Consider the following 27,248-nt stretch of genomic DNA (forward strand, 5'->3'; position numbering starts at 1 on the left):
CTCATGGTCCTGGAGTCTGGACTTCCCCAGTCATGGTGCCAGCATCCTCAGTTTCTTCCAGCCAGCAGACAGCCATCTCATATCTTCATATGCTGGAAGGTTGCGGAGCTCTCTGTGGTCCTTTTTTTTTTTAATCTTATTTATTTTTGATTGAAAGATAACTGCTTTACAATATTTTGTTGGTTCTGCCTATATCAACATGAATCAGACATATGTCCCCTCCCTCTTGAACCTGTCTCCCACCTCCTATATCCTACCCCTCTAGGTTGTCACGGAGCACTGGTTTGAGCTCCATGAGTCATACAACAAATTCCCACTGGTTATCTGTTTTACATAGGGTAATGTATATGTTTCCATGCTAGCATAGCATGGAATTCCTTTAAAAGGGCACTAACCCCATTTATGAGGGCTCCACCCTCATAACCTAATCACCTCCTACAGGCCTCCCCTCCTAACACCATCACCTCAGGGGTTAGGTTTCAACATGTGAATCTGGTAGGACACCAATACTCAGAGCAGAGCGGGCACCAGAACTTTCACTTTTCTTCTAGGACTGCTTTTGAATAATGCTTCCAAGAGTTCTCTTAACCCAGAGTTTTATAAAAGGAGCATGAAGAACTAGTTAAAATAAATGGACCCACACAACCTAACAAACTCTACAAAGTTTTCTAAACATATGCACTCAGTATATATTATGTACACACTTGTACGTGCACATGCATGCATCTGTGTACTGACACATACTAAACTCCACGTGTGATCCAAAGGTGGAATGAAGCTGACACAACCCCATCCCCCTGATGAGGCCCAAGTCCCCTGCTTGATTCCTGCCCCACCACCCCATTGTCCTCTGTCAGCATCTTCTGGACCCCTTCCTGATTCCCCCCGGGTTATCTCCTCCATTAGAATGAGCAGCTTCGAGGAGGCCTTGGTCAGAGAACCCAAGAGCAAACCCATGTTTCTGGAATGAATGAGCAAACAGTTTCTCAGGGTGTAGTTGCTCAGGTTCAGAGTTTAGAGCACAGAATCTTCATTAATGTACATTTATATAAAGGAAAATTATGCCTAAATGGCTGATGGGCCGGTGCATGTCACCCACGTTTGTCCCTGCCCCTCCCCCACACGAAGTGCTTTGTGATGTCATGGCTGTTCTCTGCCTCCTTCCATCATGTTGATAAGCCGTCTTCTCTTGCTCCCCACCCCCCACCTGCCAAACACTGTGGCAGTTCATTTCATTTTGTGGTTTATTTTGCTGTTCCCGTTCCATTGTGTATCACACACACATTTACTAAACAGTCACAAGCCCCGAGTACCAAGAACATTCCATTCTGCTCCTCCTCCCGTGGCATCTCACAACTCTTATTTCTTGGTTGCCACATTGTCTTCTGATTGATCGACTTTTAATAACTGCTTGATGTGTTTTGATTAATTTTGTGTGTAAAAAATTTGCAAAGGAGACTGCCTTTATGAAAACAGAAGACTAGCTCCCCCCCTCCACCCAAACGATTTGATAATATGGTAAGAATCAGTTCACCTGGTGAGTTTGTTTTGTTTTTACAAACTAAAATAATCTTAGTTTTATTAATCCTTAACTTCCTGCAAACACTAAGTTTCAGAAATATCCTCAGAATACATGTAACTCCATGGCTGATTCATGTCAATGTATGACAAAACCCACTGCAATGTTGCGAAGTAATTAGCCTCCAACTAATAAAAATAATTGAAAAAAAAAAAAAGAAATATCCCCAGAACTCATTATACTCAAGTAATCAATCTTTTCTTGCTTTTGCTGCAGCCTTTACATGGGGTGGGGTGGAGATTGCATTTCTCATGTGAAAGAGCCGGGGGAGAAGGGAGCCGAATGAGAGGAGGGGCAGCTGGAGGCGTCAGGGTGTCTCAGTGTGGATGGACCCCAAACTCACAGCTCAGCCAGTTTCTGAGTGATTCTGAGGACCGAGCACCCCGGGAGGAGCTCTCCACACACACCTCCACCTGCTCACCTTTCCAGCAGCGCTGGGGTGGGCTGCACTGTGCTGGCTTCATAACAGACGGTGGGATTTCACCTCCCGTGACTCGGCCGAGGATGGAAGCCGGAACAGCGGCACCCAGATCCCGGCTCAGAGGCTGTACCCCTGACCAGCAACACCAAATCAAAACAGGAACCCTCTCCTGCTTGTTGATGAAACAAAAATGGGTGCTTTCTAATCCTTTCCATCCCCTGTGGATGGTGAAAGAGGGTGTGGACCTGCAGTGGGAGCTGCGTCTACAATGGTCCTCTTCGCAGACTTCCGTGAGAGGTGGGTGTTAGGAACCCCACGCCAGCCTTGCTCACAGGTTACACACACACACACATACACACACAGCCTACGGGGTCCTTGCATCCTGCCTGGGGATCCTTCAGTGAAAGGTGAATAGAACAGCGGTGGCATCTGTGGGCCTGGCCCTAATGGCTTCTGGCTTCTGAGAGAAGCATCAAGGGAAGATGGGCAGACACACCCAGCTCCTGAGGGCAAAGACAGAAGATGCTTATATCTGGTGGGTGGGGAGGTCCTGAAATCCAACTTCACGGAGAAAGGCAGGGCTGCAGGCTCTCCAGGCCCCATCCTGAGTTCACAGTCACGCCACCAGTTTCTCAAGTGGCCCAAGGGGGCCCGAGGACCCTAAGGTGATGGTGCCCCACCCCCACTACAGGGAGGATGAGCTCAGCTAAGGAAAGCTCTTTGCTGAGTGTTACCTTGAGTTTGGAAAGCAAAACCTTGGCTGGTTTTAGGGCCGTGTTTATATTATAACAGGACAGCCCAGGGATGACGACAAAGCCATGTGACCAGAGTCGCTGGGTCCTGTGTGCCAAGCCAGGTCTCAGGAGTGTGTGTCCTTGTAAAATCAGGAGGTGTCCACTCTGGCTAACCACGGCCCTGGCCAGGCGGCCTTTTAAAGGACATCAGCCTCTTTGGTGACTCACTTCTGAAGAGGTAGGGTGTCCGTGAATTGGAGGTGGTGGACCGGCCTCCTGGCTGCTCCCACCTGGTGGACTGGGGTCCAGCCCACTGCAGTCCTGCTGCTGTGGGTCTTGACCCCAGGGTAGACGCCCCGGGGCCCTCTTCCTGACATCCCCCCAGGCCTGGCCCCTTCAGGACCTCTGCTCCCCCTGAGGGCCACCTCTCTGGCCTTGAGGACACCTCCCTTCTACCCTCACTCATACCCGACTGATTGGTTCATCTGAGCCACATGTATTGAAAACCCCAGAAAGCCCACAGCAGGAAAGAAGTGAGAGCTGGGGGCCACCTGGGGAGGGACCTGCTGTGTGACCCCCCAGGCTGCCTGGCAGATGCATGGAGTCCTGTCTGCCATTCCTCGTGTTTCAAGGAACAAGTCACCTGTTTCAGATCCCCATACCACGATGGCCCAGGCTGCCATATGGCACTTTTCTGAACATGCGTGTTCCTCCCTAAGCATCCTGAGCTGGTTTTAGGCATGTTTTTGAGATACAATTTGCACAAAGTAAAGTCCACACACCTCAGTGTCTGGCCTGGCAAATATTTATATGCTCACCCAGAAGTCATCCCCCAGGTCGAGGTCTGGCCCCTGTCCAGCTCTCGGGGCTCCCTGTGCCTGGCCCCCATCATCACTCCACCGTCTCTAAGTGACCACGATCCTCTCAGTGTCACCTGGATTCTCTTCCCTCCTCCTGAGCTCGTGAGCAGAGTCCTCCCAGTGTCCTCCTCTGTTTCAGGCTTATTTTGAGATTCAACCTCATGTGGACCTGAATCTTGTTTCAGTGATGTAAATACAGCAAGATGGATCCATGCATCTGTTTTGGGCACGTGGTCCTGGGTGTGGCCCGGCTGCTCTGAGCGGTGGTCACTGGGTGGCCGTACAGGCTATGCTGGCCGTGCCTGTGCTCAGGAGGGGCTGGGCGCTGGGGAGCTCGGGAAAGGTCCTCATCAGCAGACATGCAGTGGGTCCTGCAGAGACACTGCCCCAGGGGTGCCGTATCCCCTGAGAACGCAGTCACCCTAGGATGGCTGTCCCCAAACCCCACTGAGTTCTCTCTCTCTCTCTCTGGCTTCTGTCCACCCCATGGGTGTCCCAGGGTGAATTGCACAGCTACTGCACGGCTTCAAATGATGGGAAAGTCGGATTCAGCAGCCAGAGCCAAAAAGCCAGAGATGCCCCTGCTCACCAGCTCCCAGACAATGGGACTGACTGTGGCTGGGCCCCGTTTGGTGAGTTCTCCATCTGTTCCCCAGGCCCCACCCCCGACCCCGTGCTCACCCCAAAGGCTTCCTCCACAGGTGGAGACCAGAGCTGGCTGGCTGGCCTGGCTCCCCTGGCCTGGCTGATCTTAGCAGCAGTAACGTTGCCCTTGGATAGATGCAGCCACGCCTCCCGCTGCAAACTGGAGCTGTCCCTCCTCCCAGCAAACCAGCCTCCCCGCTTCAGCTGCTGCTGTGTCTCCAGTGCCCATGTGCAGAGATTTCCAACCTCCAGGATCTACTGCCTGGTGATCAGAGGTGGAGCTGATATAATAATAATAGAGATAAAGGGCACAATAAATGTAATGCGCTTGAGTCATCCTGAAACCATTCCCCCATCCTGGTACGTGGGGAAATTATCTTCCATGAAACCAGTCCCAGGTACCCAAAAGGTTGGGGAACACTGGGTTAGTGATTAGATCTACTGAAGGTCGGGCTTCCCAGGTGGTGCTAGTGGTAAAGAACCTTCCTGCAAAGCAGGAGACATAATGAGATATGGTTTCCGTCCCTGGGTTGGGAAGATCCCCTGGAGGAGGGCTTGGCTACCCACTCCAGTATTCTTTCTTGCCTGGAGAATCCCATGGGCAGAGAAGCCTGGTGGTCCATAGGGTCCATAGGGTCACCAAGAGTTGGACACAACTGAAGCAACTTAGCATGCATGCGCTACTGAAGGTCACTTGCAGGTTGCATTTGTCAAAGCTGGAAGTCAGGACTGACAGGGCGTAAGCTGTGGGCGGAAACAAGAAAGCTGTGCTATGGGGCTGGCCGGGGCAGGACTGGGGGGTGGTGGTGCTGAAGCAAAGCCAGGGTAATGTGAAACAGAACGAATAAACTGCAGGCTCACCCCAGCGATTTGGATTTGACCTGCTGGGAGGATATTTATGTCGCGATAATTTGCCACATGGCGACTTTATTTCCCATTGCTGCATTTTCTGTGTTACCATCTGAGGACACCACCCAGCCCTAGCAGCAGAAGTCAGTATTTCACTGCCCCTCTCCTGGACATCCGGGGACATTTAACGAAAGGCTAAGCAACACTCTCGCTCTCCCATTGCTTCTGGACCCGTGTAGATGAGGACAACTATCAACAGCTGCTTGGAGCCCTGGACTACTCCTTCTTGTGCGCGTACGCCGTCGGCATGTACCTGAGGTAGGTCTGACTGGGACCTCAAGACCCAGCTGGTCCTCTGGGTGCAGAGCGAGGCTCAGGCACGCTGAAGATGCGGCCCGGTCCACAGGTAGTGGTCCTCTCGTCTCTTCTCAGAGGTGAGGCGAGGTGGGAGCCAGTGCGCACCCCAGGCATCCTGCTGACCAGGCAGACTGTCCTCAGATGGCTTCTCCTGGCCCGGGGTTCGATGCACGGGTGAGTCCTGCAGGGACCTGGTCACTCTGGAGCAGGGTGCTGGCAGCTCCCCACTCCGCGAGCCCAGCAGAGCACCCTGTCCTCTGCTTTCAGGGGCTGTCGTCTGTTTACTAACCTGCCTGGCGTCAGAGCAGTTCACACAGGGTGTGCCTGGCGTGTCCACTGGATGCCCAGCTCAGCTGGACCAGAGCCTCCCCTGCCTGCCAGAGGCCGTCCTGCCTGGCAGTTGGGGGTGTGGACTCCAGGGACACATTGCTGGAATTCGATCCCGGCTTGACTACTCGTTCAGGAGGCTTTGGACAAGTCACTGCACCTCCTCGGGCCTCAGTTTACCCTTTACAAAACTGGGGAACCAGTAGTTCTTAACTCACAGGGGTGTGATGAGAGTTAAATAAGTTAGTATATGTAGGATGCTTAGAAGAGGGCCTGTCTGTGTTCCCGGCATCTGTTACACATGATCATCATTACCCCGTTCTTGATCCAGTTCTGAAGTGGCCTAAGAAGGTGATAAATGTTAGTGGGTATAGGATATGTGATTGGCCAATTAAAAATGGTTATTGTGTCAGTCTAACCAGGTTTAACCAAAAAAAAAAAAAAAAAAAAAGGCTAATAGGGACCAAGGCCTTTAGTCCAAAGAGACTTTTGTTCAGAGAGAGAGATTTTAGAGCTTTGAGGATCTCTGGTTTCCCTATAAATGTTTACCCTCTTTGCTGAGACCCACGCAGACTGTTATTATCCAGCCCTGGGTCCCACCCCCCAGCTCAGGACCCTGTGGGTGGCTGGGTGGCTGGTGCCCAGACAGGCGGTTTCTGCTGAAACCCCATGTTGAACTTGCACATCTGTAGAGCAGCAGGGCATGTCTGAGCGCAGCTCAAACAATAGCAGACGCAGGACAGAACGTGAGCCCAGCCTCAGAGAAGGACGGGGTAAGCCTCAGGCTCCTGAGGGCCTCGACTGTAACCAGCCAACAAGCTATATCCTACCCTGGGGTCAAATGTTTATGATCTACAGACTACAGTTTTCCCGGACACCAATAATCAATCATATAAAAAGACCGAAAGGTTGAGTGTGTTTTTCTGTTACTGGAAAACAGTGTTTAAATGTGGTTCTCAGCTGGGAGTGACTGTCTCCTAGGAGACAGTCAACAGCATCTGGAGCCACTGCTGGTTTTCTCAGCTGGAGAAGGAGGGCGCTGCTGGCATCCAGTGGCAGAGACCCGGGTGCCGCTATGTGTGGGGCAGGACCCAGGACAGCCCCTCGCCACAAAGAATTACCCACCCAAGGTGCCAGGGGTGCTGAGGCTTAGAAGCCTGGTTTGAATAAAGTGGCTTTATCATTGCTTATTTATTGGCAAAGACGGTTCTTCATGCACTTCGCCAACAAAGGCTATTATGAAATAATGTTACTTTATTATGAAATACTGCTATTTATTTCATAATGACCTAATGTGAAATTCACAGTAGAGTCATGACTCAAGGGTGTACCTGCTTCCTTGTGTGGCCTTTCAGCGACCCCACGGCACATGGCTAGTGATGCGGATGGTGCTAGTTTAATAGATAAATCAGACACAGTGGCACCTGCATTGACCCAGCTCGATGCTGGCAGCTTCAAGCAGGAGTGGTGTGGCTTTCATTACCTGTAGGAGCCTGATAAAATATGGAATGTTGCCCCTTCTGTTAGGTCTTTTCTTTTAAACACTTTTAAACAGAGACCAAATTGAGGCTCAGTATTGTCTAGCAAGACTGGAGGACGTTTGAAAGCCCAGCGACAGCAGTAACTCTCTGGAGGCCCATCTGACTCTGCACTTGCTCTGTGACCTTGGACACCTCAGCCAGTCCCCCACCCCCACCCTGGGGACATGTCTCCTCTTCTCTGAAGTGAGCAAGATGAAGTGGATAATTCCATTAGCTGTAGGGTGCTCTCGAGTTTGTACGTGATCAGGTTTCTACTCAGCTTGAAATTTGACCTGAATGCTGTTTATAATTTTAAATCACTTCCTCTGTTTTCCAGTTTAAAAGGTCACTTACATGATACTGGGTAGATCTTTTTTTTTTTTTTTTTTTTGTAAGTTCAGAAGGAAAATCTCTCTAGGGTATTGGTTCTTGAGATGAAAGACCAGAATTTTGGAGTTTGTTCCCAGGGCAGGCAGGTGTCACTCTTCATTACGTTTCATATTTATCTGACTCATAGAATGATTGCGTGGAGGAAAATGAGACCCATAGGGTTGAGTGCAAAAGGCTCATAATCGTTAATGATTGTTCTCCAGCTTTTTTATTCACTTAATAAGTCACAACATCAGGCTGTCCCACGGTGACATTTCCTACAGGGCAGTAATAAAGAGTGTTTCCTATGGCGTTGGGCAGTGTGGTGTGATGGTGGTAAAAACCTGTTAAATGTATATGCTCTGGTATGAAACTGGAAACTTTCGCCCTCCCCAGGAGCACCAGAGCTATTTTATTGCACACTCACCACCTGCCAGGTGCTTAACCAAATTTACTTGTCTGCGCACCTAGGCAGCTCTAGGAAGCAGTTCTCCGGAAAGATTAGCTCTTTATTGAGCCATCCTGTTTTTAGAGGGAGCATGGAGGCTCTGCCCCCGTGTTTCAGGCTTTGCCTTAAAGAAAAGGCTCTGTTAGTCTTTAAAGCAGATCACAGTGGTTAAGGCAGGAGGGTCGTCAGCAGAGCCCCTTTTGCTGCTCACACACACAGGCTTGCTGCCAGCCAGAGGGTCGAAAAACTTACTCAAGGTCACAGGTGGTCCGTTTTCCTGCCACCTGTCTACAATCCAACAGTTGGAATTTTAAAACACTATATATTCCCTGGCTATTGTTTTTATATAAAACAGGATTAAGCCAGTAGGACAAGTTTTTTGGTTTTTTCCACTGGCAGTCATCCTTTCTGTCTGTTTCAATTTTATTATTTGACAGTGACTTCTACTCTAAATAGAAAGTCCTAAAGGATGTCACCGATTTCTGGTGAATAAATGCTCCATTGAGAAATAATTGTGATTAAAACTTCCTGGAAACTGGAGTGCTTTCAAGTTCTAAAAGCTCAGAGAACAGCATGAAAGCATCCGGAAAGCCATGACCAGGTCATTTACATTATGGGTGTGTTTATTTTCTCATGTTTGTCTTTCTTTTTTCTCCATCCTCAGTGGCATAATAGGGGAACGCCTCCCCATCCGGTATTACTTAACCTTCGGGATGCTGGCCAGCGGTGCCTTTACTGCCCTGTTTGGGGTAGGGTACTTCTACAACATCCACAGTTTCGGGTTCTACGTGATAACTCAGGTGAGGTCTGGTCCATGGCTTACCACATGTTGAGTTTCCACCATGAGCTGGATGGGGTGTTCATGTCACCTCTGCTGAGAGAGAAGACAGCAGAGGGCAAGAGAGAGGGGGCAGAGCTGTGTTCTGTCTGAAGTCAGGGTCAGCACTGGACCACACGGCCCCTTTTCTCACCTCTGCTCTGAGATGCCAGCAGCCACAAAGTGTTTCTTAGTGCCAAGAGTTGCCTCTTTTTTTTTTTTTTTCAGGAGTTGCCTCTTAAAGAATCCTATTTGTTTTTACCCCAGCAGGGGGATTGGAGCATGAAGCCTCATGAGTCCTTCTGCCTTCATCTAGATGTGTTTGAGATGCTCTGTCCTGTCACAGATTTGACTGCTCCAGAGTTGGGGGATATGGGTGTGGCAAGAAGAGGAGAGGGTTGAGGGGCCTTGGGGGCAGTCAGTGGGGATGAAAAGTGAGGGCCTGACAGAGCTGCAGGGGATCGAGGGCCAGACGGGCCTACGGCCGGCCCCTTCTAACAGGCCCAGTGCTGCCTGGAACGCTCAGCTCTGCCCCTGCTAGCAGCCCTGTGGATAATACTGACCAGACATGGAGAAGGACTCAAAGCAATGATGCTCAACTTCTGAGGCTCTCCAGAGAGCCCAGGAGGATGGTCTAAGATCATGGGGCAAATTATATGTCATTGCTCTTACAACTTTCAGCACAGGACTTCAAAGAGTTCAGCTGCTTTTGTTACCAAAGTGATGCACACTTTATAGTAATACAGAAAATTAGAATTCCCCAGAGTCGCAGCATGTTCCTGGAGGGAAGGCTGAGCCTGGTGGCCCCCGAGGCCAGACAGTGGCTCCCAGGCCACCTCCCAGAGGCTGGTCCTTCCCTATGGAGGCTGGAGGAGACTGGAGGTTGGACCTTGCTTCATGTTGCCTCCTAAAGCTGCCCCTGAGGCTGCTGAGGTGAAAGCAAAGCCAGTTGCTGATACACTTCTTAAGTTCCTTCTTCCAACAAAAGCTCAGGGCGCTCTTGGCAAGTGGAAAATGTTTCTCCAGTTGCCAGGTCAAGGTTATGCTCATTTCAGTGGAGCCTTAGCAACCGCACCTTCTTGATGGTAGAAGATGGGAAAATGTGCAATTTATAAGCCACATTTGTGGTTTCATCACAGTTCTATAAAATGGAGGTTTTTCTCTTTTTATAAAGTTTTAGGTTGGAAAGACACTGGAAAGCCTGGCCCCAAGCTGTTTATCTCTCAGCAAGAGATTTTCTTTTCTTTCTTCTCTCTGCTTATTCTAAAATTTTCATAGTAGACACACATTACTCTCATAATAAGGTATATACATGTATGCTCAGTTGCTCAGTCATGTCTGACTCTTTGCAACCCTATGGACTGTAGCCCACCAGGCTCTTCTGTCCATGGGATTATCCAGGCAAGAATACTGGAGTGGGTTGTCGTTTCCTTCTCCAATATATATACATATATATAGGGCTTCCATGGTGGCTCAGTGGTAAAGAATGCTCCTGTAATGAAGGAGAGCCAAGTTCATTTCCTAGGTTGGGAAGATCCCCTGGAGTAGGAAATGGCAATCCACTCCAGTTTTCTTGCCTAGGAAATCCCGTAGACAGAGGAGCCTGGCCGACTACAGTCCATGAGGTCACAAGCAGTCGGACATGATGGAGCACCTGAGCACACATGTACATATATATAGTTAAAACACATGTCTGGCTTTGAAGCTCCCGTCGAATGGGTTTCTGCCCCTTCTTCCTGTGAGGGCCCCTGCTGTGCACCCACAGCCCTGGGCACGGGCTCCCTCCGTGTGCGTCTCCCGCTCAGCAGCCTCCTCCTTTGCTCTGTTGCAGATCATCAATGGACTTGTGCAGACCACAGGCTGGCCCAGCGTTGTCACCTGCCTCGGGAACTGGTTTGGAAAAGGCAGGTGAGGAAGGCAGCCTGTTTCTAGCAGCTTTCATTCTTCTGATGAAAACTAGACCACTTTATTTTTAGTTTTCCTTCAGATCGATTACAGAAAAATCACCTTAGTCTACTCTATGAGATAAGATGCCTGAAACCTCTGGGACTTGAGGGTCTGAAATTCAGATGGGCCCTGGTCCCAGGAGATGCCCCTCATTGAGGGCGGGGTGGAGTCTGAGTCACCCTCACAGGCCCACCAGCAGCCTGGGCTTTACCGGCCTCCCAGGAACCTGGAAGAAATCAGTCAGGGCCTCGCCCCAGGCCTTGGGAAGCAGAAGCTGCATATTCACAGACTGGAAGGAACAGGGAAGTGTTGGCAGGTCCTGTCAAGGTCACCCCGCACCTGGTAGGAGAGCTGTACTCACTTCTGGACCTGACTGCAGTCAAAGGCCATCCTAATGTTCGTCTGACACACAGCACAGCCAGGGCCACGATTAGAAAGTGATTGGACAACATAGGGAAGCTAAAACAGGAAACCCACTCATCCAGCTTTATTTAGCCATGTTCATCTGGCGGGTTCATCAGCATGAACTTTTGTTAACAAATTGTTTCATCAGATGATTGTATTCAGATTGCGTGCTCGCTAAGTTGCTTAGTCGTGTCCAATGCTTTGTGACCTTATAGACTGTAGCCCTCCAGGCTCCTCTGTCCATGGGGATTCTCCATTCGAGAATACTAGAGTGGGTTGCCATGCCCAATTCCAGGGGATCTTCGCCATGCAGGAATCTAACCCATGTCTCTTGTGTCTCCTGCATTGCAAGCGGGTTCTTTACATCTAGCAAAGTGAAGTGAAGTAAAAATTGCTCAGTCGTGTTCAACTCTTTGCAATTCCATGGACTTCTCCAGGCCAGAACACTGGAGAATCCCAGAACATTGGAGTGGGTAGTCTTTCCCTTCTCTAGGGGATCTTCCCAACCCAGGGAAGATCCCAACCCTGGGATCTTCTGAACCCAGGTCTCCCACATTGCAGGTGGATTCTTTACCAGCTGAGCCACAAGGAAAGCCCTGTATTTAGATTGCAAAGGCACAAATTTAAATTTCAGAGTTTCCAAGAATTTCAGGAAAAGGCCACTTTCCTCTTTTAATCATAAAATGAATAAGCTAAGAGAGATGTAATTATACAGCCAGAGTAAATGAAGATACAGCCGTCTCATAAACACCCCAATCCTGAGCCTTGCAGAGATGGTGTGTGTACCGCCTGTTTATTTCTGGGTGAGTGCTCAGTCGCTAAGTCATGTCTGACTCTTTGTGACCTCATGGACAGTAGCCTTCCAGGCTCCTCTATCCATGGGATTTCCCAGCCAAGAATATTGGAGTGGGTTGCCATTTCCTTCTCCAGGGGATCTTTCTAACCCAGAAATCAACCCCACATCTCCTGCATTGGCAGGTGGATTCTTCATCACTGTGCCACCTGGGAAGCCCCGTTTATTTCTACATCAGCTCATGCACTGTGCAGGCACTGTTGTGAGCTCACGTACTGACCCACTGAATCCCTGAGACCTCACGTGCTGTCTCTTGCTGTGTTGCAGGCGAGGTTTGATTATGGGAGTCTGGAACTCTCACACATCCGTGGGCAACATCCTGGGCTCCTTGATCGCTGGCTACTGGGTGTCCACGTGCTGGGGCCTGTCCTTCATCGTGCCCGGGGCCATCGTGGCTGCCATGGGGATCCTGTGCTTTCTGTTTCTCATCGAACGTAAGTACCTTGGATGATGACCCCTTCCCGGGGCGGGTGGTGGCTTCTGGGGGATGAGTTTAGGAGAGGAGGCTGTTGTGGCTTCATCCCAGGCAGGCATGGGGTTGCCCAGCTCTCCCAGGCCAGGCAGACTTCCTTTTTAGGTACAGGCTTCCCTGATGAGCTGTTGTTCTCCCGGTCTGGTTGGATTTTCTGTTGTTTTCTGATTTCTGGAGTAAACTGATATTGAAACTCCTCCTGCCCTGTTCCCCTGCTCTGCAGCATCAGGCATACGTGGTCGTCCTCCACCTGCCATGTTGCTCATGGCCCAGCCCATGTAGCTGTACCCACTCACCCCAGTCTTGCTGCCACAAACTGAAATGTGCCTTGCCAGTTGTTTGCTCTCTGATAAGATATATCCTTGACAAGGTTTTAAAACCATGGCATGACTTAAGCTCGTGTATCTTAATTAGACAAGAATGTTCTACCAGAAAATCCAATCCTTTGTTCCATCCTGGACTCAATACCAGACTTCTGTTTTAACTGCATTTGAAAGTAATTTTTTAATTTATGATTGGCAGGACAAGAATCTTAACAGTTACACTAACCGTAGAGAAGCAGGGGCTGCTTTAGCTGTTATATGTCAGGGTGTTCTAATCCCACAAGCTATTCTGATGAGTTATATTTGGCGTTTACATCTTTAATTTGGTTTAAAGCTAAATAAAATCATATGGTACTAGACAGTGCCCCACTGTCAGCTCCCAGGTAGAGATGCTCTGGAGTCGAATGACTTCATCCCTGTGGAACACTAATTGCAGCCTCAGCTTTGCATTCAGAGCAGTTTCATCATCCAAAAGATTAAAGCATGTGGAGTTTCTTCTTTTTTCTTGTTTCTAATGGTAAGCTTTGTATTTTTAAAATAGCCACCCATTTAGTGGAGCACACAGGAGACTCTCAGGCCAACATTGTCCTGTCAGTGAGGACAGAAAATTAGATGAGGAATTACTGCCCTGCCCCACCCAGTCCTAGCCTCCCCCCACTCAATCCTAGCCTCCCATCCCCACCCCATGCAAGCAGTGGGGGCGCTGCTCACCTCCCAGTTTCACCGTTTTCTCAAGGGGCTGAGTAAGCTTTTAGCAGCATCTCGAAATGGCCCGAACGAACAAGTGAGTTGTTAAACAGCTTATGGGTGGGGGAGGGTGGGTATTTTGGCTTCCTTGCCGACCTGTGAAATTAACTGTAGCTTGCGTGTCACCAAAGTTCCGGGAAAGGCCGCCACGTCACCTGTTTCCCTCCAGGCTGTGTCCCCAGCACCCGGTGCCGGCTCACCTGGACTCTCCTGGGGCCCCTTCCACTCCGTCACCTGGACAGTGACTCACAGGGCCCCCCCCCCGCCCCGTGCCTCCTGCCCAGCGTCCAGAGTCCACAGTGGCTTTTGTTCTCCTCCTTAACTGACAAAGGGGCGGTTCTAGGGAAAAGAGGCGAGGTGATGAGGGACGGAGTGTGTGGCCATGGATGGGAGCTTGTTTGCTGGCCTGGCCAGGGCTCAGTCATCCAGATGGGACAGGATTTCCAGGAACAAGGAAGTCCTGATTTTGTCTTTTGTAATAAAATGAGAGCATCCTCCCCAGAGCCGCAGCTTCTGTGGTTTCTGAGGGGCTGGGCGATGCTGAGAGGGTCCGTGTGGTAGTGATTGGGGAAGGGGGTTCTCCCAGAGGCACTTTCCTACCTACGCACCATCCTCTCACCCTCCCTCCTGTTTCCATGGTGACCCAGGGGCTTTGCATCCCTTCCCACCCCCCGCCCCCGGCCCACTCTGGGATGAAAGGCACCTGCCCAGGTCCCCCAAGGCCCTAAGGTGTTGCTGGGAGATGTATTGACACTGACTTGGGGAACACTGGGCACTCGTGTCACCTCCTCCTTGGCCTGGGGGGAGGCGGCCCTCAGTGGGCCCTGAAGACTAAGAGGGGTCTCTGGGTGCTGCAGGTTGGGGGCAGGGTGCTGTGGGGCTGAAGCCCCCTCCTTTCATCACATTCGTCTGGTCGATGCGGGGTCTCCTTACATGCAGTCTTAGCCTTTCACCGTTACCGGCAAATATGTTCAAGGTTGTACAAGACCATCCATTGAGTTCCTGATCCCCGTTCCTCACAAGGCCCCCAGAAATGTGCTCTCACTGCTCCTCCTCCTCTGCCCCACACCTGCCCCCTCCCCTGCACTCCTCCCGGCTGGGGCAGGGGTCTCTGCCCGCTCTGGTCCCCACTCCCCTTGAGCATCACTCAGTCACCCAGTCCCATGCTGCCTGCCTTGGGCAGCTCTTCTCTGCACAGGAGTGGCCGTGCTTGTCTAAAGACCACTAAAGACCACCCTCGGCTGCTCACTCAGGCCTCACCTGGCCTCCGCTGAGGGCCCCAGGGCCTAGCTCATGGACTTGGTGCTTCTCCACCTTCCCACTAACCGTCTTCCTATTGAGATCGAGCTCTCGAGCCACTGCTCTCTGCACACGGCTTTGACAGGAGGCCAGTTGGTTGTGCCCCTGACACCTCCCCCTGGGACAGCCCCTGTAGCCAGCCTCGTGGGAGGAGGCGTTTCTGTGGCCCCCTGACCATTCCCCCCCCCCCAACACTGGGACCCAGGCACCAGGGACCCATATCCACGAGTCACAACAAAGAGAGAAGCAGGTGGGCAGGCTTGACCCGAGCCAGGGCCTCATGAATGAGTCTTTTCCTCCTGGTCCCGATGTCACCTGTGAGCCAAGTCCACTGCCAACACTGTCACGCTAACAGGCTGCTGGCTGCCCTCTGCAGCAGAACAGAAGACCACGGGTCCTTTCCGTCAAAGGGATCAGTACTGTATTCTTCCCCATAACGAGGAAGTGGCATCTGTATGAATGACAGGAGGCAGCTGTAAGCACATCCTGTGTCCAAGGGCAGAGCACCTGCAGACAGGAACGATCAGGGCCACGTGCATCCTGGTGATTTATTTCTGCCCCCTCATCGTCCCGGATCCCTGACTCTGGGGTGGGTGGCAAAGCTGGAGGTGTGCCCCTTCTTGTGGCCAGCAGTGAGGGACAGGCCATCCCTGCTCGTCCTTCCTGCCCAGAGCTGGGCCCAAGGACCCCGTGGGCACCCTGTCCTCGGCCCCACTAGGGCTGCCTGGGAAGGTGCCCTCAGACATACCCCACCAAGGGTCACATGTGCCAATGTCCTGCAGGTGAAAGCCCAGGAAAAAACACATCCTGGGGACTGGCCATGCCCACAAGGATGAGCCACTGGGACTGCCCCAGGGGCTTGCATATGGGTGGGGGAAAGCTGAGGGTTGAGGGGAGCCGATGTCAGTGCATATCCCCAGAGCCATCAGGCCCCCCAAGGCTCCCTGGGCCTCCCCTCAGCAGAGGGCGAGCCAAGAGGAGCCTGCAGCCCAGGATCGCATGTGGTCCGGGGACCCCTAGACCATGTCCCCCTCTGTGTCTTGCAGGAGGGAACTCCGCTGTGGGAAGTTTAAAGTCCTGTGGCTCAGTTTGTGTTTCAAGGCAGTGAAACTGTCTCACCATCTTTTTATAAAAAGACCCAGGTTCTGGGTGGTGGGGCGGGAGCAGAGCTGTTGAAAGGTGGCTTTATGGATTCTCAAGAAGTGGGGTTTGCTTCCCAAGGCTACTCAGGGCAATAAGGTCAGCTCTCCTTCCCAGATCACATGGACATGATCTTAAATTAGGAAAATGAAAAAAACCTAGCTTCTGGTTTTGTTCCTTTTCATGTCCTTCCCTCCATCGACAAAAAATTAATCAGTAGATCTAAGAAAGAATTGGAAAGTTTTATTTGAGCCAAATTTGAGGATTATTATTACCTGGGCAGAGCGTCATAGAACACCCTGAGAACTGTTCCACCAGTTAGAAATCAGGACACAGATCAGGTTTTTGAGACAGAAGACTGTACATAAAATGTCGTGTTGTTGACAGATTACAAATCCAGGTCTGAGCAGCATCGCAGTGGTTCCTGCAACCCCTGACCAGACCCAGAAGGGATGTGATCTTTAAGGACTGTTCTGTGGATGCTGGGAGAATGTTGTTCTTCCTGGTTGAGCAGGTGTTCCTGCCAATGGGGAGGTTTGAAATGTGAAAGTGTCAGTCGCTTGGACACGTCCGACTCTTTATGACCCCATGGACTATAGCCCACCAGGCTCCTCTGTCCATGGGATTCTCCAGGCAAGAATACTGGAGTGGGTTGCCATTCCCTCCTCCAGGGGATCTTCCCGACCCAGGACCAAAGCTCAGTCTCCTGCATTGTAGGCAGATTCTTTACCTCGGAGCCACCAGGGAAGCCCCAATGGGAAAGTCTGGTCCATACTTAATCCAGACACAGAATGCACAGTGAGGAGGAGAGGTCTCCAAAGGGCAAAGGAGAGTCTTCATGTTTAAATTTTCTTTGCTTGCTATGAAATATGACTTATTTCACACCTCCTTGCATTTCAGTAAAAGGCATTTTGTTCTATTTCAAGATAGGTGTTTTGTGCCCACTAATCTTTCCTTCTTACTCATCCCATAACATTAAATGACTCCTCCCAAATGTTATCAGAGTCCCACTGCTCAGATCTACTGATCATGTTTTCTGTTTCCTTCTGGCACTTATCCTTTAAACGTATCTGACAAGGCTGGTCTCCACAGTACGCATATGCTCTGCTTCTTTTTGTTTGTAAACTATTTTCCGTTTTGCAAAGCGGGCTTCAGATTCATGATGACCTGCGTTTGCTGGCACTGGTTGCCTGTTCTCCCCGCTTCAGTGTGCAGGAATCAGGCAGGCTTGGAGCCTGAATGAGGGGAGGGGTGTGTGCATGTGGGTTTGTGCAGGGGTGGCCAACCTCTGCCCTCACCCACCAGACATGCTGCCTTGCGCATTGCCTTTTTTTTTTTTTTTTTTTTTAATGGTTGTTAAGTCAGATGGTGCCTTGTTCTGGTTTAATTTCTTGTGTCGGAGGAAGCACCCAGCCCTGATTCACGCTGTTCCTGTTTGGTGTTTCAGATCCGAAGGACATTGCCTGCTCTTCCTCCCCGGCCATGGTAAGGATATACTCTCTGCTTCTCGTGTCTTCCAGGCCCACATCTGGTCACTGTCACCAGCCTGACCCTGTCTGTCCTGTCAATGGGTAACCAAATGTGCACACCAGTCCCACCCTCAAAATATTGGCAGTTTTAGAAAAAGATTACTTGTAATGAGAACGATCATCATCGTCCTCATGTGTAATCGCCCTTGTGCACAGCTCAGACTTATGGAAGAGCATCCCCATGCCGGAGGCGTTCCTGCACTTGTGTGTGTGACCTGGGCCGAAGCTGAGTCATTGCCCCTGCTCAGTCCCCCTGACAGCTCAAGAAGCCCCTGGGGTGCCAGCTTCCCCTTCCTCTTTCCAACTCTCAGAGGGATTCGGTCAGAGGGAGAGACTGGACTGATTTCTGGGGACGTCTCATCAGATCCCCCACCCTGGAGAGACCCATGGGTGGGGGGAAGGGGGAGCTTCCCGAGGGGCCCCCGAGGCCAGGGGCTGGGGCTGAACTTGGCCGCTTCCCCATCGGCTCTGTCCCTTCGCACCTGCCCCTCATCATGAGCAGAGCTCCGTACAAAGCTGCATTTGCAAGGCCTTTCACAGGTGCTGGCTTCTGTGTACAGCCCTGTCCTGGAAATTTCCCATCTGAAGGTCTTCTTTTCAGTTTGCAGTTTTTGTTTTTCCAGTTCTTAAAAGGTTTTGTTAAAGAAATTTTAAAACACGTAAGAAAGAATAGTATCATGGATGTGCATGTACCCATTACCTGCCCATCTCATGTTGTCAGTACCCCTTCTAAGACACCTCTTCTCCTCAGGGTTTATTTTGTATGCAAATACTGGTCATCATATTTTGTCTCTGACTATTTCAGTGTATGTTTATAAAATATAAGAATTATTTTTTTTTTAATTTTTAATTTATTTATTTGGGTGCTCTGAGTTTTAGTTGCAACATGCAGAATCTTCTTGAGTCATGCGGTCTCAGAAGGTGTGACTTGCAGGCTAAGTCGCTTCTTGTCATGTGGGATCTTCGTTCCCCAACCAGGGATTGAACTCATGTCCTCTGCATTGCAAGGCAGATTCTTAACCAGTGGACACCAGGGAAGTCCCATAAGGACTCTTTTATTAAAAACAAACAAACAACAACAGAAAAGAACAGAAAAACAGTAGAGAAAATCAATTAAACTTGTCAACAGAAAAAACACAACCTGTAAGTTGTGAGTAATGTTTTATTCAGAGAACTCATTGAGGACTGAAGCCTCTCAGTGGCTCTGAGGAAGTGTTCCAAAGAGGTAAAGGAGGGGCCAGGATGGATAGGCGTTTTTACTGAAAAAAAACCACATACTTCAAAAGATTATTGCTAATCACAAAAAGCCAGACATCTCAAGTAAATGACTTTATCACATGTGTCTGTATGGTAAGATGCAGGAGGCTGGGCTCACTGAAATTATTCCTTAGATAAACATCCTAGATATCCTAGCTATCTATGGCTAGGATCCTTTTCCATCCTCCTGAAACCGCTCAGGGCACACCTTAGAAGGGGGCTGTAGTGGCTGATGGCTTGGTGGCAACAACATTCTTTGTTTACTAAAACTGGGAGGCAACATTTTTTGACCATAAGTCAAAAGTTGGTTCTTTGAAAAGATCTATAAATGGAGAATCCTTTAGACTGATCAGGAAAAGGACAGAAGATTCACATTACCAAAATCTGAAATGAGAGAGGAGATGTTACTACTAACTTTATAGAAAGAAGAAGTATAAAGGAATTCTATGGACAACTGTATACTAACAAGTTAGATAGCTTAGAATAAATGGGAAAATTCCTAGAAATATATAAATTGCCAGAACTGACTTGAGAGAGAATCTGAATAGACCTATAACAAGGGAAGAAACTGAATTATTAATGAAAAGTTTTAATATTAATACAAAGAAAACCCCAGGACTACATGACTTCACTGGTGAATTCTACCAAACATTCAAAGAATTAATACCAGCTATTCACAAACTCTTCCAAAGAAATAAAAGAGAACACTCCCCATGTATTCTATATTATCCTATAATATAAGAAGACAAGACATTACAAGAACAGAAAACTGCAGACCAAGTTCTCTCATGAGTGTAGATGCAGAACTTAACAAAATACCAATCCAGCAGCATATAAAAAGGGTTAAGCATCATGATTCAATGGGATTTATTCCAGTATACACCTGATTTAACACCTGAATATCAATTAATGTAATACTTACCTCAATAGAATAAAGGACAGAAACTGGAGTCATTTCAATAGAAGCAGAGAAAGCCTTCAACAAAATCCAGCATCCCTTAATGATGAAACACTCAGCAGACTAGACATAGGAGAGACTTGCCTCAACCAGACGAAGGGCGTCTATGAAAATCCACAGCTAACATCACACTTCATGATGAAAGATGGGATGCTTTCCCTGTAACATCAGGAACAGAACAAGGATGACTGCTCTTGCCATTTCTAGTTAACGTATAGGAAGTTCTAGCCAGAGCATTTGAACAAGAAAATGAAATTTGAGGCATGCAGATTGGACTGTTCAGTTCAGTTCGGTCACTCAGTCGTGTCCAACTCTTTGCGACCCCATGAATCACAGCACGCCAGGCCTCCCTGTCCATCACCAACTCCCGGAGTTCACCCAAACCCATGTCCATCGAGTCGGTGATGCCATCCAGCTATCTCATCCTCTGTCATCCCCTTCTCGTCCTGCCCCCAATCCTTCCCAGCATTAGGGTCTTTTCCAATGAGTCAGCTCTTCGCATGAGGTGGTCAAAGTATTGGAGTTTCAGCTTCAACATCAGTCCTTCCAGTGAACACCCAGGACTGATCTCCTTTAGGATGGACTGGTTGGATCTCCTTGCAGTCCAAGGGACTCTCAAGAGTCTCCTCCAACACCACAGTTCAAAAGCATCAATTTTTCGGCGCTCAGCTTTCTTTATAGTCCCACTGTCACATCCATGCATGACTACTGGAAAAACCATAGCCTTGACTAGACGGACCTTTGTTGGGCAAAGTAATGTCTCTGCTTTTAAATATGCTATCTAGGTTGGACAAGAATAAGTCAAAAGTGCCTCTTTGTAGACGGTGTGATCTTGTCTATAGGAAATCCCAAGGAATCCACCAAAAACCTATTCAAGCTAATTAAAAAATTAGCAAGGTTGCAAGATACAAAATCAGTGTATAAAAGTCAGTTGTATTTCTGTACATTAGCAATGAACAATCCAAAAATGAAATTAAGAAGGCAATTTTATTGATAGCAACAGCAAAAGGAATGAAATACTCAGGAATAAATTTAACCAAGGACAAGACTGATGCTTTGAAAACTACAAAACATTGTGGAAAGAAATTGAAGCCCTAAGAAAATGAAAATACATCCTGTATTCACTGCCAGAAAGACTCAGTGAATATTGTCAAGATGGCAGTATTTCTCTAAATGGACCTCCTGATTGTGTGTAATCTATATCAAAACCCCAGCTGGCTTCTTGTCAAAAATTGATAAATTTATCCTTGATTTCTTGTGAAAATTCAAGGAATCTAGAGTAGCCAAAAGAATCCTGAAAAAGAACAAAGTTGAACTCACACGTCCTAGTTTCAAAACTTACTACAAAGCTGCTCTGATTAAGGCTCTGTCTATGTTACTACCATACGGTTAGACATACAGATTGATAGACTAGAACTGAGTCCAGAAACAAACCCTCACAGGTATGGTCAATTGTTTTTCGACAAAGGTGCCAAGAGCATTCAATGGGAAAAAGATAGTCTTTTTAACACATGGTGCTGAGACAGCTGGGGAGCCACATTCAAAGAATGAATTTGGAACACTCCCTCATACCATACACAAAATTAAAATGGATTAAAGACCTGAAGTGAAAGTGAAAATCGCTCAGTCGTAGCCAACTCTTTGTGACCCCATGGGCTATACAGTCCATGGAATTCTCCAGGCCAGAATACTGGAGTGGGTAGCCTTTCCTTTCTCCAGGGTATCTTCCTAACCCAGGGATCAAACACAGGTCTCTCGCATTGCAGGCAGATTCTTTACCAGCTGAGCCACAAGGGAAGCCCAAGAATACTGGAGTGGGTAGCCATTCCCTTCTCCAGGGGATCTTCCTGACCCAGGAATTGAACCAGGATCTCCTGCATTGCAGGTGGATTCTTTACCAACTGAGCTATCAAGGAAGCCCCAAAGACCTAAAGGTGAGAGCTAAAACTATAAAACTCTTAGAAGAAAATACAGGAGGAAATCTTCATGATCTTGGATTAAGCCAGCTTCCTAGGATATCACACCAGAACCACAAAGCATGGAGGTAAAAACAGATAAATTGGACTTCACTGAATTTAAAGCTTCTAGGCAAAGGATACCATCAAGAAAGTGAAAATACAACCCAAAGAATGGTAGAAAACATGCACAAATCATATATCTGATCATAAACTTGTGTCTAGATTATGTAAAGAACTCTGCATTCAGAAGAGTATATCTTTCTATTTCTCCTTTGCCTTTAGCTTTTCTTTTCTCAGCTATTTGTAAGGCCTCCTCAGACAACCATTTTGCGTTTTGCATTTCCTTTTCTTTGGAATGGTCTTGATCACTGCCTCCTGTACAATGTCACAAACCTCTGTCCATAGTTCTTCGGGAATTACCCTAAAGGAAATCACTCCTGAATGTTCATTGGAAGGACTGATGCTGAAGCTGAAGCTCCAATACTTTGGCCACCTGATGCAAAGAACTGACTCTTTGGAAAAGACCCTGATGCTGGGAAAGATTGACAGCAGAAGGAGAAGAGGACGACAGAGGATAAGATGGTTGGATGGCATCACCGACTCGATGGACATGAGTTTGAGCAGCTCTGGGAGTTGGTGATGGACAGGGAAGCCTGGAATGCTACAGTCTGTGGGGTTGCAAAGAGTTGGACACGACCGAGTGACTGAACTGAACTGAACTATATAAAGAACACTTGGAACTCAGTAATAGAAGACAACCTAGTTTAAGAAGGTTAAAAGAATCTGAAGAGATGTTTCTCCAAATAAGATAAATAAATGGCCAATAAACACATGAAAAGCTGTTTAATGTCATTAGTCATCAGGGAAATGTAATCCAAACCATAATGAGATACTACTTCATACTCATTGCAGTGGCTGGAATCAAGAATATAATAGCAGATTGGAACACTCGTATACTACTGGTGAGGATATTAAAATGGTGCAACCACTTTGGAAAACAGTCTGGCAGTTCCTCAAAACGTTAAGCATAGAGTTACCAGATGACCCAACAGTTTCACTCCTAGGTGCATCTAAGAGAAATTAAGTGCAGTGCGGTGCATGTGCGCCTAGTTGTGTCTGACTCTTTGTGACTCCATGAACTGTAGCCCACCATGCTCCTCTGTCAATGGAATTTTCCAGGCAAGAATACTGGAGTGGGTTGCCACACCCTTCTCCAGAGGATCTTCCCAATCCAGGGATAGAACCCAGGTCTCCTGCATTGTGGGTAGATTCTTTACCACTGATGCTACCTGGGAACCAAGAGAAATTAAAACATATTTACTGTACACACACACACACACACATGTGCGTGCATACACACACACACCTACACACCATAACCCCAGTGGTTGAACTGTATCTTGTCTGACAAGCTTATGTGGAGGGTGTTTTCTTCCTTCTGAATCTGCTGGTGTAAGAAGGTCTCTTTTTTTTTCCACTTGTTAGAGAAAAACATTGGCCTATATTATTTCTGAAGGCCTTTCAGTCTTAAAAATGTCAAAGCCATTCAGAAAAGTTAAATTGCCTTAACTAGCATTTTTACATTTTTTATCCTTCGGTCTTGTCACTTTGGTCTTTGTCACAAAGGTCTGAATAATCAAAGCTATGGTTTTTCCAGTAGTCGTGTATGGATGTGAGAATTGGACCATAAAGAAGGCTGACAGCCGAAGAACTGATGTTTTCAAATTATGATGCTTCAGAAGACTCTTGAGAGTCGCTTGGACTTCAAGGAGATCAAACCAGTCAGTCCTAAAGGAAATCAACCCTGAATATTCATTGGAAAGACTGATGCTGAAGCTCCAATACTTTGGCCACCTGATGTGAAGAGCCAACCCATTGGAAAAGATCCTGATGCTGGGAAAGATTGAGGGCAAAAGGAGAAGGGAGCCGCAGAGGGTGAGATGGTTGGAGGGTATCACCGACTTCATGGACGTAAATTTGAACAGACTCTGGGAGACAGTGGAGGACAGAGGAGCCTGGTGTGCTGCAGTCTGTGGGGCCGCAAAGAGTTGGACATGAGTTTGCGATTGAACAACAATGGCAGTGTTCTTCAGTCTTGGATGATTCTTCAGGAAAGGATTTCACTTTTACCCTTTGTTATTTGAGGGTCTGGAGTCTTGAGAATAAACTGAGTAGCCTTTGTTTTGTTTTAAACATTTGCCTTATTTTTCCCTTGGTAGCGTTTTCATGGAGACAGTATCCTTGCTGCAGTGAGCATAGCTGTCATTTCTGGTCGTTGATTCAGTATTTGCTCTAATTAACTTTATTCCCTCAGCATCCAAGAGGCTACGAGAATGGTGCACACAGGTTCCGGCCGCAGAAGCTAGTCCCAACCGAGAAGCCTCTGGTGAGTTCCACAGGCATGCAGTTGGGGTTCTGCCTCAGTAACACCTGTTGCAGACACCCAGGGTGTTGTATTTCTTCAGTTCACATTTGTTCATTTTGTTTCGATGTTGGGCTTTGCTTACTTTAAGTTTGTGACTCAAAATTGTGAGCGATTCATTCATTGGACAGCCATCTGCAGCATTTGGGGTTGCAGCTCCTCTCCAGGTGAGACTGCCAGGGGCATCATCCCCTTACTCCTCACCCAACATCCCATCACCCCCGTGGACCTCACATCCTGGGGGGAAGAGGGCAGGCATGGGGTACAGAGAGAAAACCAACCAGACAGAGCTGCCCAGAGAGGACTGAGCAGGCGCTAGTTCAGGCCTGGTCTTGGGAGCTTCCCTGAGCCAGTGGCCTTGGACAAAGGTGTCTAGGAGGTGAGGGCTGAGTCTGCACATACTGACCCAAGGGAGTTTCAGGTGGGGAGAGCATAAGGTGGACTGGGAGTAAGAGGGGAACCCAGAGACAACATAGAAAGTCAGCTTCCAGCCCCTTCACTGCCTGTCCATTATACAGAAGAGGAAGTTGAGGCACAGATGGGCTGAGCTCCCTGCCAGGTTCCCCTCAGAAGTGAAGAGGTTAGATGCAGTCCTGGTCTCTTCCCCAGGCTGGGCCTCACCTGCCCCTCTCCTCTTAGGATGCACTCAGCCCTCCGTGTCCAGAGGGCTGCGAAACCTGCCCATATGGGGGCCAACTGTTCTTAGCCATCGTATGCGAGGGATTTGAGTATCTGAGGATTTGAGTCTCTTAGGGGAATCCTGATACCAATCCCCTACAGATCCCGGGTGCCAAGGGAGGGCTGTGCTCCCAAGAAATGCCTCCCATCACTTCTGCCTGGCTGACCACACCCAGCTGCAGGGCCGCTTTATATTTGGTTATAATCCTTGAAAGTGTATGGTGTTCTCCTTTCAAGTCAGTTAGCTTAAAGGATAAGTGTTTTAAACAGACTTCTTACATTTTTTTTCTTTATTGCCCAAGGGAATGATTTCAGGTGGTTGAAATAATGGAAAAAGGAAAAATAGTGATTCATACAGTTTGGTTCTTGGATTTTAGTGAAATTCAATTGAAATGCTTTCAAATCTCTACTCATTTCTGAGTTTGCATCAAAATCAGGTATCTCAGATTGGGCTGATGTAACAAAAATATCATAGACTGGGTGGCTAAAACGATAAACATTTACTTCTCGCATTTCAGACGTGTATTTCTGGAGGCTGGGAAGTCCCAGATCAAGGCTCCAGCAGATCCAACATCTGGAGAGAGCCTGCTTCCCAGCTGGTGGGCGGCTTCCTTCGCCAGGAACCCTCACGTGGTGGAGCAGGGAGAGAAGCCAGCTCTCTGCTGTCTCTTCTAATGTGGGCACTAACCTCCTCACCCAGCTCCACCCTTGTGGCCTAATCACCTCCGGGAGGCCCCACCTCCTAATTCCATCATGTTAGAGACAGAGGTTCAACATCCACATTTGGTGGGGAACAGAAATACCGGTACAAAGCATCGGGTCTTAATCAATGTCCAGATGGCTCTAATTCCTCTCCGTCTGTTGCTAAAGACTTACCTTTCTCTAGAGGTGAGACCCAGGCCCTGTGTTCTAATGTAGTTTTGTGTGCGTGCTCAGTTGTGGCCGACTCTTCACGACCTCATGGACTGTAGCCCACCAGGCTATGGGATTCTCCAGGCAAGAATACTGGAGTGGGTTGCCATGCCCTCCTCCAGGGGATCTTCCCAGCCCAGGGATCAAACCTGCGTCTTTTGCATTGGCAGGCAGATTCTTTACCACTAGAGCCCCCTGGGAAGCCCCTCTAATGTGGTTACGGCCAGGAAAGCTAACCCTGTCTTCTAAATGTGACTTCCTCTTCCTCTTCCTTTTTCTTTTTCTTCTATGAAAGTCTGTTTACCAACATGTCACCAAAGAGACAATGACATATTCCGAGGCCCCAGTAGGTCCTGTTTCAGGCTGACCTTGACGTGGACGTGACCAGGCAGGTGTCGGCCGGGGTGGAAGGGCGTCTCCTTTCAGCTGGCCCCAGCGCACTAATCAGGCTTGGTCCTCTTCCTTCTGTCGTAGGAAGAGCTCACGCACTGGAGGTGGCCCTTGGGTCAGCAGGCAGGATGTGTCACAGGTTTGACAGCACACCCTGGTGTCCCCTTTCACAGAGTGACCAGCTCAGAGTTGAGCCTTACCCAGGCCCCTGACCGCGATGGCTTTTCAGCCAGGACTGCTTAATCTTCTTCTGCCCCAGGCGTGGTTCTTAACGACTTCATGGAAGAATCATAAAGAAGAGGGTAGGACAAGGACGAGAATGTGGATAGAGAAAGAGACCCTGGGATCACTTGCCATGTGGTGACCTGCGTCCAACCTTGCGGGTTTTCATGATGTCATGTCGGGGATGGTTGGCATTCATCCTCCTTATAGCTATGTGTCTTTTTTTGTCATCTTTGGCTTCTCTGAGGGTCTTTTGTTTAACAATTCCTTCCACTTTTTGTTGTTTTTATCTTTGTAAATTTTATTTTTATTGAAGTATAGTTGAGTTTCAATGCTGTGTTAATTGCGTTACGCACACATATATTAACACAGTCTTTTTCATACTCTTCTCCACTGTGGTTTATCACAGGATATTGGATATAGTTCCCTGTGCTTTCCAGTAGGACCTTGTTTATCCATTCTATATTTTCCAGTTTCCATCTGCTCATCCCACACTCCCATCCAACTCTCTCCTGCACCTCTGAGGGTCTTTCTGATCGGCTGTGTCTCAGCAACCACTTAAAGAGTGCTGAGTGGGTGTTTAGATGCTAAAGGTTAATGACCTAGGTCGATGGGATTGGGGTGGGGGGGAAGGAGGTCCAAGTGGGAAGGGATATATACACATACACACAACTGATTCACCTGGTTATACAGAAGGAACTAGCACAACTTTGTAAAGCATTTATACTCCAATAAGAAAGTCTTTAATAAAAGCAGAAATAAAGGTTACTCCCTCCGACAACTGCACGTGGGGCCAGCACAGGTTGAGGC

At 48.5% G+C, this 27,248-nt stretch overlaps 1 protein-coding gene across 4 annotated transcripts in view; it reads left to right on the plus strand.

Moving 5' to 3' along the window:
- Nucleotides 1-27,248, plus strand: part of SLC37A1 (solute carrier family 37 member 1) — a 96,429-nt gene that overhangs the window by 44,635 nt on the left and 24,546 nt on the right. For all 4 annotated transcript variants that reach the window (XR_010664214.1, XM_065942969.1, XM_065942968.1 and 1 more), the window contains exons 4-10: nt 4,094-4,226; nt 5,328-5,406; nt 8,774-8,909; nt 10,758-10,834; nt 12,399-12,565; nt 17,560-17,597; nt 24,129-24,200. Coding sequence is in view for 3 of the 4 variants with exons in the window: in XM_065942969.1 (XP_065799041.1) it covers nt 4,094-4,226; nt 5,328-5,406; nt 8,774-8,909; nt 10,758-10,834; nt 12,399-12,565; nt 17,560-17,597; nt 24,129-24,200 (702 nt within the window). In the remaining variant the exon portion in view is untranslated. The remainder of the gene's footprint in view (nt 1-4,093; nt 4,227-5,327; nt 5,407-8,773; nt 8,910-10,757; nt 10,835-12,398; nt 12,566-17,559; nt 17,598-24,128; nt 24,201-27,248) is intronic.

Source organism: Muntiacus reevesi, chromosome 8 (genome assembly GCF_963930625.1).
Source record: "Muntiacus reevesi chromosome 8, mMunRee1.1, whole genome shotgun sequence".
Taxonomy (NCBI): domain Eukaryota; kingdom Metazoa; phylum Chordata; class Mammalia; order Artiodactyla; family Cervidae; genus Muntiacus; species Muntiacus reevesi.